Source organism: Rhagoletis zephyria, unplaced genomic scaffold (genome assembly GCF_001687245.7).
Source record: "Rhagoletis zephyria isolate East Lansing unplaced genomic scaffold, Rhagoletis_zephyria_1.1 Rzeph_scaffold_00057, whole genome shotgun sequence".
In the NCBI taxonomy this organism is placed as follows: Eukaryota; Metazoa; Arthropoda; class Insecta; order Diptera; family Tephritidae; genus Rhagoletis; species Rhagoletis zephyria.
This window is the reverse complement of record NW_016157141.1, coordinates 246921-258823: the sequence shown is the minus strand read 5'-3', so window position 1 is coordinate 258823 and position 11903 is coordinate 246921. Positions and strand designations below refer to the sequence as shown.

At 36.6% G+C, this 11903-nt stretch overlaps 3 protein-coding genes and 1 long non-coding RNA gene across 5 annotated transcripts; 3 read left to right on the top strand and 1 right to left on the bottom strand.

The window, feature by feature from the left end:
* Positions 1 to 571: 571 nt before the first annotated feature.
* Positions 572 to 2812, top strand: LOC108369360 (uncharacterized). Its single transcript, XM_017624456.1, has one exon. It carries the CDS (start codon positions 779 to 781, stop codon positions 2720 to 2722), a length of 1944 nt encoding a protein of 647 aa, XP_017479945.1. The 5' UTR covers positions 572 to 778; the 3' UTR covers positions 2723 to 2812.
* Positions 2813 to 3413: 601 nt separating this feature from the next.
* On the top strand, positions 3414 to 4050 carry LOC108369340 (uncharacterized). Of its 2 annotated transcripts, none has more exons than XM_017624440.1 (3): positions 3414 to 3595; positions 3665 to 3813; positions 3885 to 4050. In XM_017624440.1, the coding sequence occupies exons 1-3, from the start codon at positions 3437 to 3439 to the stop codon at positions 3913 to 3915; spliced, it is 339 nt and encodes a 112-aa protein (XP_017479929.1). In that variant the 5' UTR covers positions 3414 to 3436; the 3' UTR covers positions 3916 to 4050. The 2 variants fall into 2 exon arrangements, with proteins under 2 accessions (XP_017479929.1, XP_017479921.1); XM_017624432.1 differs by having other exon boundaries at positions 3665 to 3822.
* Positions 3482 to 4268, bottom strand: LOC108369354 (uncharacterized). Its single transcript, XR_001848496.1, has 2 exons — positions 4045 to 4268; positions 3482 to 3972 (listed from the first exon to the last, which is right to left on the bottom strand). It is a non-coding gene; the product is annotated as an uncharacterized LOC108369354 (long non-coding RNA).
* A 447-nt stretch (positions 4269 to 4715) lies between these two features.
* On the top strand, positions 4716 to 9377 carry LOC108369321 (uncharacterized). Its single transcript, XM_017624415.1, has 3 exons — positions 4716 to 5153; positions 5217 to 5948; positions 6730 to 9377. The coding sequence occupies exons 1-3, from the start codon at positions 5068 to 5070 to the stop codon at positions 8759 to 8761; spliced, it is 2850 nt and encodes a 949-aa protein (XP_017479904.1). The 5' UTR covers positions 4716 to 5067; the 3' UTR covers positions 8762 to 9377.
* The last annotated feature ends 2526 nt before the right edge of the window (positions 9378 to 11903 follow it).

The following is an 11903-nucleotide window of genomic DNA, read 5'->3' as shown; positions in this document are numbered from 1 at the left end:
TATTGGCGTTAAGACGCGTCGATTGATACCACGCTCGAACTTTTTCCGTCCATTTTGACCTACCTTCGCCAAAGTGCACTACTACCAATTATAGTTGAGAAAAAGACACGCGAGAAAGTACACGCGAAGGATTTCACAAAAATGTATTGAAATATTAGTATTTTTGAAAACTGCCATTTGGGCACTAAGTGCCAAATTGAAAAATTAAGTGCCATTTGATGTAAAATAGGGCCAAAAATGGCACGGTTTGAGCAAAGTTGGCAGCCCTGACGTAGTTTTAAAATTAAAAAATAATCGAAAAGAATCGATAACTATGTAATAGCTATTCAATGTGGCACCACCGTTCCGCTGGCACTTTGTTTTTACTCTGTCAACGCCATCCGTCTAGTAACAGCTGTTCCAATAAAAATTCATTTTGTTTACAAATCCCGCATTTGTAGAGTCGAAATAGAAATTGCAAATTATTACAATAAAATAGGGTAAGTAAGTGATTTAATGTGTATGTGTTTCCTGGTTGAATATTTTCAGTTTCAGACCCGTTACAACAATGAGCGAATCTGTAAAGGAAGGCGCCAACAATAATGAATCGAAGCACAGTGAAGGCATTCCAGTGTTTAAAGTTGACCAGGCAACAACGCGAAATGAAAACGAAAAGGAAAAATTAATTGAGGAAGTACATGCTGAAAAGGAAAATGACGCTTCACAAAACGAGGAATCAACATTTAACAAGTCTTTTGACCCGACACAGCAGAGTACTCCAGAGAAGGAAACCTTTGTGATGCTTGATATGGTCGAAGGGAACGAAAATGTTGAGCCAGACGAGCCCGACGTTTCAAGCGATCTACCCTTGCGGAGTTCAGATGAGATTCCGGATATTACCGAAGAAACAAAACAAAATACGGAACCAGACGAGGAAGTACCATTTGAGGAACCAACAACACATAATATATATGACGTAGCCCAACCTGCTGAATCAGTTAATAAAAAGGCAGAAGTAAAAGCTAGTGTTGAAGTGCCTGATAAGTCAACAATGCATATTGTTGAAGAGATTAAGGAATCGAAAGATGTACCGGAGATTACCGATATTGGGAAAACAAATGAAAAGGCTGAGCCTATTAAGGACCCGATTGTTCCTCCAGAAATCAGCGAAGATGTTAGTATAAGTGATATACACACTAAAAATAAAGAATCATCAATTAACAAGCTAAATAAGGAGACTGCATGTGGCACTCCAGCCGTTGATCATGAAATCAGCGATGAAGCACGTAAAGATGAAGAATTAACAACATGTGGGAAAGAGCGCAATGAGCCTACAAAAGATTGTACAGTGGAAGTTAAAACAAATGAAACACGGGGATCAGGTGAAAAAGTTCTATTGTGCGAGGCCAATGATATGAGGGAATGCGTTCCCGCTGTAGGTGCGAATTTTATAGTTGAAGATGAAGTCACAGAAAGAGAAACAGAACTTTTAAAAATTGTACCGCGGGATATCATGAAGCGAAGTCATTTGGTAGTCGAAAATGAGGATAATGATGATGGCGCAACTTCTAAGAAACCGCGAAAATTGTATACTGTGCTGAAACCCCCAAAGGACGATGAACCAGATTTGTACACACTTGAAATCACAAAACGTATAAAACAGCAATTACCGCCATCTATTAGTGTAACTCTAAAAAAACCAACTGATTTAGAAAGTAATGGCGATATCCCAAAAGAGAAAAATACCAAGTCACATACAACATTTCAAGGGAGTATTTTAGAAAAGAAGTTGCCGCTGCCGAGCAATCACACATATGTTCAGTCAGCTACATCCAAAAGTTCAATAACTGATGCGCTTCTACCACCAATAGCCCCAATTTCTATTCCAGTTACACAAATTCCAGGGAGTCCCTATAATAGCTTAATTTGCACGTCTGTTGCTTCTAAATCAAGTTCCATCCTTAACTCGACGGATTCAAATAAAAACTCCATCATTCCCGCCGTAATTACAACAAAACCTAAAATCACAATTTTGAACCCAAATCCAGCAATTCCTTCCACAATCAAATCCGTGAAGGTCATCCCACGAAATTGTACGGTTTTTCCAATGAAGTCGTCAAACTCATCCAATGACAATAAGGCACTTATAACTTCGATAAAAATTCTTCCCCCAAATCCAGCACTTCTCAAAGTAGCATCCAACGCGGATCCTAACAAAGAATCAGTAGCAACAACTATGTTACCTACCACCATTGACAACAAAAAGGATGTAGCCACAACGCCTGACAACAATACCGGCGCCTTAGACTATATCCCAACGTTGCGTCGCGAAGAAGAACAAAATCATATCGATTCAGATACAATGCCGACTTTTACGCAAACGTACCTAAAATCTCTTTCAGAATATATACGTGAAGCAAGAGCTTACAATGCAGCCACCGTCGGAAAAAAGAACGAAAACGATAGAAACAACAAGGTGTTGGAAAGTGTCGCAGCAACCTCCGAGGATATTGAATCAGATTTGGTTACATATGAAATCTTCGATAAGGGGTATGATGATACTACTTGTAATGTTAATACCGAACGTCGGCACATGAGCACACAAACAAAAGATAGCATTACTAATATTTTGAGTAAAATTGCGGCATTGAAAGAAAAGACGAATCAACAAGCCGAAGATATCTTGTCGCTCAAGGCAGCTATGAAACTGCTAAATTCAAAAACTGAAGTCAAAAAGACTTGATTCAGCCATTGTGTTTTATATATATAAAGCTATTTTTAATATAGGAAGTAAATAAATATTTAAAAAATATCTACCATGATACAAAAATAGTATCGTGATTTCTACTATAAAAATTAAACGTTGATTTCATTTTGAAACTTTTATATTTTTCAATTCGAATAGCTCTCAATCTAAAAATAATTTAATGTAATTTACAAAAGTTAATAAAAGATGAATTCAAGTAATTTGTAATTAAGATGGAATAAATTAAATGAATGTAAGCTATTGAGTGGAGTGTTATGCGCATTTGTATACATATATACATGTATGTGAGAAATGCACCTTTTGATAAGGAAATCAAGTGTAACTACTTAAAAAATAGCCCAACTTTCTGGCTACTGCAGCAGGTTAAACTCATACCTGAACAGACTAAATGCGAATGTGCCGAATGAGTATCCGGCATGCGGAGAGACACCGCATGACTCGAAGCATCTCTTGGTATGCCCGGAAAACCCAACAACCCTAACGCCTTTGTCCCTGTGGACCGACCCCATTGAGGTTGCACGCTTCTTAGGGCTGCCGTTAGTGGAACTTGACGACAACGACTTAGGGCCTGTGCCAATTGATAGAAAAGTTCTATGGTGGAAAAACTTTTTACTATGGTGAGAAAATTTTACATTTCTGCTGTGCCAATTCGTAACTTTTTACTGCTGGAAATTTTTGACAGTTGCTTTGATGCACAAGAAGACTATCGAGTTTGCAATTTATAAAATGCAGCAATTATATAGAAAATATTTGCCTTTGATGATTTCAATTCTTCTGGAACTGAAATCCATGCATTTATTAGACCTTTTAGCAGTAATATTAGAAATAAAAACACGTCAAAACCGTCTGGTAAGTGTGTTCACAAAAATGTTTAAAACCGTGTACAATTGTTTCCAATAAAAACATATGTCGTTTTAGGGTATTATGTACATGCAACAAGACGTTTATTCCAAAATACTAAGCAGCATTATGAACGGCGATAACAAGACTACAAAAATGTATCTTAGGTTGTCCTCTGCTTCGTTTCGAAAAATTGTAACTCACATTCCCAAAAAGCGCCACGGATGGTCAGTGGAGTACGAAGTCATTTGCTTAATAAAGTCTTCAAATTATTTATATTGTTCTTACTCACTTCCAGCCTTCGTTGCTGTTGGCGTTCTTTGAACTGAACCAAACATCCTTGTCAATGCGCTTTTCCAGAAGGATTCTGCGTTCTGAACTGCTCCCTGTAAAATAGTATTTTTAATTAAAAAAATACATAACGCCTTTTCATATGTAAATCTGAAATTAAATCTTACAAGTTATATAGCTTTTCTTTATTTTTTTTGCCGGCGGGACCATGTTCTTTTATTTCCACTCGCTTTTGTTTTCTTTAATTTATGTGTATACGTGCGTTGTTCGTTCTTCTTCTTGATAATGCTTGCTGTCAAATTTTTCACTAGCCCTGCCGTATCAAACATTTTTATTCACCTCATAGCTGTCAAAAATTTACTATCCAGAGAACTTTTCTATCAATTGGCACAGGCCCTTAGATATCAACCGATCTGGGCGGGGTTGTTGTAGCCGCTACAACAACAACAACAACTTAAAAAATGTTAGCAACAGGTAATTTATTAAGAGGATACCTACCTGATCACCTCACCAAGTTTCATTAGTTAATTCCACCTGGTTTTCTTAAAACAAAGAGTGCGGCTGCATACTAAATTCCACCCTTTTAAAATTGATTTTTTTTCATTTCACAACACGCTTTGCATTGAAACATTTAATTTGATTATCAACTGGTTTGAATCTTGATAATGACCCACAAAATTTTACTTGCTAAATTTTCTGTTCATCACATTTTTATACCGACCGGACTTGCTTTTAAATTTTAAACAGCAGTTTCGATAAAAGATTGGTTAACTATCGATGTTAGGAAATATTTTTATTAATCGATTTGCAATAAATCGAGTTTAAAAAATCGAGTAGTCGTTTTCAGTGGCAACTTTGTTGACATTAATGTCAAATGCGGTCTGCTAGGCGTCTAAAGTAAATTGGATTTTGGGCGATTATTACAGATTTTTATTTTGGAATTCCACCATTTATTCAAATTGAATTAAATTCAAAATAAGTTCAACAAGGCAAGTAGAACAGAAGCCAATATATGGAACATTGGTAATAGGCGTCGCACCTATCCGGATCAGCACGTCGATAGACGCTCAGCGATCGTAGCTGAGAATTGCGTTACATACCTATATCAGCAGTATTCCACAGCATTCAGTTGATCTACGCTATCGGAATAATTTTTTCTGTGCATGACTAAATACTGAAAAGCTTTAACTATGCCAGTTATGCGCCTTTGTATCGCGGGTTGTCCATCGCTTGGGATACCAATATACGCCTTTCCTCCGGAAAATGAGCCAGACAGGTAGTTATTTAATTTAAGAATGTGCAAAAATCAGTATATAATCTTCCTCTTGCTTTAATTTAGACGCAACAAATGGTTCCGAATGTTCAACTTAAATCCAGCGTTATATGAAAATAAAACTGTTCATATATGTCGCCGTCATTTCAGTAATAGAATGACACAATCAAAAACACTTCCTAAAAATGCCTATCCCGATATAAATTTATATATGTACAATGAACGTGCCCCGTACGTTGAGAAATACAGTGTCTATTGGAAAAACGGTGACCGACCGCCAGGAGAGGACCAAGTAATGGCTATTGACGTTTCGGAAAGTGGGGAAAATATATCTTATGAAATGCCAGGGACTGAATTATCTGATGTTATCGAAGTTGATGAAGTAGTTGTGCCGCAAGAAGGTGGTATGTCAACATCAGCAGTATCTCTCCAATATTTTCCACCCCTTGTAAAACATCAAAAACGGCAATGCATACTGAATTGCCCCGACGGCCGTAATTTCCATAATTTCCCATCGCTAGAATTAGAGCCGGAAAGGCGTAAACAATGGCTTTATTTACTTGCCAAGGATCCTGATTTATATCCACATAAGTATCTTTATCTTTGTGATAGACATTTCGACTTGCACATGCGGGGCAGGGCAAAGCTGATGCGGGGAGCTTATCCAAATAAAAATCTACCACCACCATTACAAACGCCGATACCACAAGATTTGGAGGGAAAGACGGAATGTATTCAAAAATGTAGTGAATACCACAGAAAGTACCGGTTTCCATCGTTCGAACAGGAAACCGAAAGGTAAAGTTTACATTTTGTTTCCGAAATAATTTTTCTTCCTAAATAGTTATTTATGTTTTACAGATTTAAATTCTTAACAAAAAAAACTACATACAGTCAGTCAATAAAGTTTAAGGGCAGCGAGCTTTTTGCAATACCAGTAAATATTTTTTTAATATTTTATTTTTCGCCAATTTTTTATAAAAATATGGTTAACTCTACAACAAAAACCCTAAAAATCAGAGTTCCAAACCTTATGCAAAAGTAAAGAAAATTCTGCAAATTTTCATCCAAATATTGCACTTTTTATTTATATTCTTTAGAAAAAAGTTTAGTACGCAGTTTTTAAGCCCATTCTATTTCAGTATAACAAAGTGCAAGCTTGAGGTAGCTAGGACTTGCCATTGATTTTTAGCATTTTTTTTTTTTTGTTGAAGGTGTCGTTCATTTTCTCCGTATAATTTAATAATTTGATAATTGAATGGGTTGAAGAACTGCATACTCAAGTTTTTTCTAGAGAGCGTAAATAAAAAGTGCAATATTTTAATGAAATTTCGCAGAATTTTCTTAATTTTGCACAAGGTTTGGAACTCTGACTGTGGTTTTTGTTGTAGAATTAACCATATTTTTATAAGAAATAGCGACAAATAAAATATTTAAAAAATAGTTCCCCGTATTGTAAATAACTCGCTATACCTAGATTTATTGACTGACTGTATATTAATAAAATAAAATTAATTTTAAAATAAAAATTTTTAAAATGTTGATTTAGGCTAAATAAGTGTATATATTATATTTTCAGGAGAATAATGTGGTTTAAAAAATTTGGACGGGATCCAAAAAAATATAACGACGACGTCTACGCTTGCGACAGCCATTTTGGCGACGAAATGCGAATCGGTCCATATCTGCGACGGGAGGCCGTACCAAATAAAAATCTAAGACCCGCTGCTGCATTCGCAAAAGTTAAAAAATGGTCTTTACAAAAATTGGATGCACTATCTAATTTCCCAACACTTACTTCACCCACCCATACACCCGAGCCCCACATCCATCAAATGACCACCACGGCGCTGCCAACGGCTAACGAATCGCAGAACATTGTCAACAATCTTAGTCATATATTGGTAAATACGACTGTAAAGTTGCCGGTGGAAAATGACAACGTTCTTAATCAAGTCAATCAGCAAAAGTTGTCTGCTCAACGGTCTAAAAATGATAATATCCTTAATCGTATAAATATGACCATATTGCCGCCTAGCAATCAACCCGAGGACGCACCGTCGCCTGTACAATACGTAAAAATGCATACAGTGGGTGTATTTGTGCCACGGCGTACCGGTTATTTAGTTTCGGTGGATAAAATTTTAAGCGCTGAGGATCCGCTAGATGTCAACAAGCATATGCCGTATGATTATGTGAGGCCATGTGATCCCGAGTTGAACATTAATGTACATACAATATTTAAAGAGGACTATGGAGATTTCAGTAGCGATGAGGAGGAGGCCGATAAGGAAACGCCGGATGATGTAGAAGTAGACAAAAGTGATACTGAAAGTGCAGAAGAAATTGAAGACTGTGCAAGCGACGAATATGAGCAAATACCTACGAAAAGAAGAAGAGATGATGTAAACTATGAAGTGGAAGAAGAATATGAGCTTTGGCGAAGCAATGCAGTAGAAAATGAAGCTGGATTAAGGGATGATTCTGTTTTAGAACAGCTGGCAACAAAATACCCCACTGAAAGTTTTTCCATATTGCTTAGCAAAGATAATAAAGTGGTCGAATATAGAAAAGATGCGGTAGATCATGCAAATAACGAAGGAGATATAATAACACCTGATGAGCCTGTGGTCATATCCGACGAAGAAGAGCCAACTACAGTTGCAAGTAAAAGAGCAGACAATGGAAGTTTTATTTCTACGACTGACGGGTTCAGACTATCCAGCCAAAGGATATCATTTCCGCAGCATTCCAAAACCGATTTTGCTAACACTTTTCTGAAGCAACGACAGCAGCAGAAACCTAACAACAATTTTTTGACAAAGGAAGTAGCGTTAGCTAAAAGTTGGCAGCAAGTGATAGAAACCATAGATAAGGAGCTCATTTCTAGCACTGTAAAGGAGAACGCAACCGAAGCCAGCACAACGGTGCCAAACCAAACGATAGGCAAGGCAAATGCAGAAAAAAATTTCCAGATAGAAAAAGTTAAGTCCACGGTAGCGGCAGGTTCAACAAATATTACAAGAAATATTGTTGGTGGAGGAGTAGCAGCAGCAGCAGCAGTTCAAGGAGCAAAACAAGTGTTAAGACGCGTGAACACCACTGATGCAATTACCAAAACCACGACTATCGATTTGATTGATCTTTTAAAACCTAAAGCTGCTCGCAATAGTTGTATTCTCAAGTGTGAAAGCTTTCGTAAACTTTACGCTTTTCCATCGGCCGCAACAGAGAAATATCGTCGTCACTTTTGGTTTCTTGAGCTCGGCTTAAACATTAAAAGTGATTGGTACAAGTCCTTATACATTTGTGATAAACACTTTGCAGATAATATGCTGATTGAAGATAAGCTACACAAATACGCATACCCCAGCAAATCAACAAAATACCAATTAAATACTATGCGCATGGAGGCAAGCACACAAACCGAAGATGTCGCTGAATGGAAAGGTTACACAGCATTATTGCGAGAATTAACCGAATTGGCGGAGTTGGATAAACAGCAAGACAGGGTGGTAATACGTACTAAATTTTTAATTCGACTCAAGCAGGAAGCGTCACGTTTGGTAGCAGAAATTCAAAATGCCGATGAAGATGAGGATGTTAGTTAAAAAAGAGATTTACACCCAAATGCAGTTTTTCAGTGCACGGCCGTTGTCAGCCAGCTGTTCAATTTAAACTCGGTTTACTTAATCTAAGTTTAAACTGGAACTAAAAACTGGCCCTAAGAGGACAACTCCAAAAAAAGCTTTTCGGGCATTCGGAGCTTTTCAGGATTTCAGAAATATCTGAATTGTGTAGCTGAAAGCCTCTGAAAAGCTTGTTGTGGAGTTGTACTCTAAATGCTTTGTAAATCACTTTATAAAGCTCTGTAAATAAATTTTTTTGAATAAGGCCATTAGTAGTCTGGAATTGGGTACAAGGTGTTGCGCACGGTATTGTATAACGTTGGCATCATTAAAATAAGCACTATGCGGTAGTTTAAAGTTTTCTCTAGTGAGAGCAAACAATGAATAAAAAAGTGAAGTATGAAATGCTTTCCGAATTTGTCTATAAAAAAAAACTTATAAAACGCGTACCGGTTAAGTTATTACACAATTTTTTTTTTATATGGATATGTTTGCGGGCAACTTAAGGTCACGTTGAACAATTGCCAACGGTCGTATGTATATTAGGATGGTCCAAAAATGCATGCGAAAAAAGTAAAGTCTGAATTTTAATGCTCTCACCCCCTAGGATACAATTCTGATTGCCGATTGAAAAATATTAATTTTCAAGGTTTCTATACCTTTTCTACGAAAAATTTCGATCGCTTTGAGCAACCTCTTAATTTTTCTTTTTGATTGTATAGTTTATAAATATAGTGTAGAACAATCAAAGGGGTGAGGGCATAAAAATTCAGACTTTACTTCATTGTACCACCCTAATTTATATACAGAAATGCATAAAGTATTTGGAGAGGTTTACGTAGATGAAAACTTAAATAGGGACGTGACATTTTACCAAATTCTGGCTATTTTTCTTTTGTTTATTTTATATTTATAATTTTTTATGAAAGTATAGCTCTTTCTTTGTCTAACAAATATCCATGTAAATCCGAAATTCAAACTTTGTAGAAAAAAGTTTGGTAAGTATTTTTATAGCCTGTTAAATTTTAGTGCAATATAATAAAGTGCAAATTTAAAGTAGCTAGGCGTACCGTTAATTTTGACTGTGTTACGCATTTTTTCCATATAAAGTATGTTGGACAATTTTTTATATACATATCGAGAAAATTAGCAACAACTTCAACAAAAAAAAATGCCAAAATTCAACGGTAAGCCTTACTTCAAACTTTGCAGTTTTTGTACTCAACATTTTTCTAATGTCATCTAATTAAAAAGTTCGAAGAAATTTTAATGAAACTTTTTCGAATTTTCCTAATTTTTGTACAAAGTTTGAAATTCGGGTGTACATGGTTTTTGTTAGATAACGAGTAATACTTCCATCAAATAAACAAAATGAAAGTCGCCAAAACTTGTTAAAATGTTGTGACTTTATTTATGTTTTCCCCACTGTATGTTCAACGTTTCGGTTTTTAGTAATGTTGTCTACGATCTGTAGCTATGTCTCTTGCAATGTACTTTAAGCTTTCTTCAAACGCACATTCATAGATATTTAATCTATATCTACTTTGCGAAAATACTTAGTTCAGTTTGGTTTCAAAGTCATTTTTGATTTTTATATAGTAATGAACTAATCAGTTTCAATTAAGTTAAAATAAGGATACAAATTTTATAATAAACGGAACTGATAAAACTTGTTAGGATTCTTTTATCTAGGTCATAAGCAGGGAACGGATTTTATGGAAATTGCCTTTTTTTCTGCTAAAGAGATAGTGTATATTCGATTAAGAATGTCCACGATTTAGCTTTCCCTGATTCCATATATACACATTTGATGTTGCCTTTTTTAAGATATTTGCCTTTTTTAATATATTTGCCTTTTTTTGCCTTTTCTACCTTTAAAAAAGTGATTATAGCATTTACAATTTTTTTTTTTTTTAAGATTAAGAAATATACACATGCCCATGCGGCTTATAGAAGCGCAGGGACCTCTTGCCAAATTAGTGTTGAAAAAATTCAAAGCCGTTTTCTCAGCTAACGTAGGCTTGAAGACAATAAGAGGTGTGGATAAAATTGTAAAGGGCGAGGAAAACGCCCTTATTCCTGATAATATGAACGTTTCAAACGTTCCATATTTAAATTGGGCTCCCTTGTATCAACTTACGTCGATCGCACATTTAGTACATTCAAGGCTTTTCTTCGCGAAAATCGAATCAAAATGCTGCCAGAAAACTTCAAAATGCATCTTGTGGTTCAATGTTACTACAACTATACAGATTAAAGTTTTATGAGTTATGCCAGTTGATATGTGGGTTAAAATGTTTCGCTTAACAATGCCAGTGGAAAGTTTGCGAGCACTCTCTGTGACATACTTAGTTCAAAGGGGTTTACGACTAACGAAAGGAAACTGTGCCTGGCTTTATTCACTAGGAAAGAAGCCCTGCCGGGCATGAGGAACATAGGTCGAGATGGCATCATTATCAATGTCAGCAAAGTAAAGTTTCTGAGAATAAGCGTGGACACCAATCTTTTATGGAAGAAACATGTGTCGCAGCGACCATCTCGAAAGCTGCGAAAGTTTGAATGATGTACAAGAGTCTGGCAGCAAAGTCCTAGGCATGCGGCCCCAAATTATGAGATGGCTGTACACCATGATAGTATATTCACCTAGCAGCTAGTAGTTTTGGTCTCAAGAACGACTCTGCGCGCGGTGAGGCAATCACTCGCAATGCTACAAACGCAGCCCGCAACACGATCTTCTTTGAGAGATTGCTTGGAACTGGCGCCCACCATTGGTATACAGGTAACTCGAAATCTCAGAAGGTCCTATGACGAAAATAGTCGAGCACATTTCAGGCGCATTACGCTATTGGGCAGTCTAACATGAAGGGGTTTTCAACACCTAATCAGCTTCCCTCATAAGAATATTTAGAGGTACAAGGTATTTAGAGGTAAACAAGGACACCGCAGGTTGAGAGTATTTGCCTAAACTTGCGACATGGTCGAATGATCATGAACATTAGGAAGAAAACTCGATTTTGGCTGTTTTAATGACTTGGCACTTAAAAGTTTTAAGACGTCAAAATCGCCTTTGGCTCTACAACCGTTCGTCGTCGTTGGGCCAAGACCCAAAATCTTCGCCAATTGC

What these genes read in the sequence shown, in the direction of transcription:
- LOC108369360 (XM_017624456.1), top strand. Translation starts at nt 779, where the DNA reads ATGCTTGATATGGTCGAAGGGAACGAAAATGTTGAGCCAGACGAGCCC.
- LOC108369340 (XM_017624432.1), top strand. Translation starts at nt 3,437, where the DNA reads ATGCACAAGAAGACTATCGAGTTTGCAATTTATAAAATGCAGCAATTA. An exon ending in AAACACGTCAAAACCGTCTG is followed by an intron (nt 3,596 to 3,664) that starts GTAAGTGTGTTC and finishes ATGTCGTTTTAG; the next exon opens with GGTATTATGTACATGCAACA. An exon ending in CGCCACGGATGGTCAGTGGA is followed by an intron (nt 3,823 to 3,884) that starts GTACGAAGTCAT and finishes ACTCACTTCCAG; the next exon opens with CCTTCGTTGCTGTTGGCGTT.
- LOC108369321 (XM_017624415.1), top strand. Translation starts at nt 5,068, where the DNA reads ATGCCAGTTATGCGCCTTTGTATCGCGGGTTGTCCATCGCTTGGGATA. An exon ending in CCGGAAAATGAGCCAGACAG is followed by an intron (nt 5,154 to 5,216) that starts GTAGTTATTTAA and finishes GCTTTAATTTAG; the next exon opens with ACGCAACAAATGGTTCCGAA. An exon ending in TTCGAACAGGAAACCGAAAG is followed by an intron (nt 5,949 to 6,729) that starts GTAAAGTTTACA and finishes TTATATTTTCAG; the next exon opens with GAGAATAATGTGGTTTAAAA.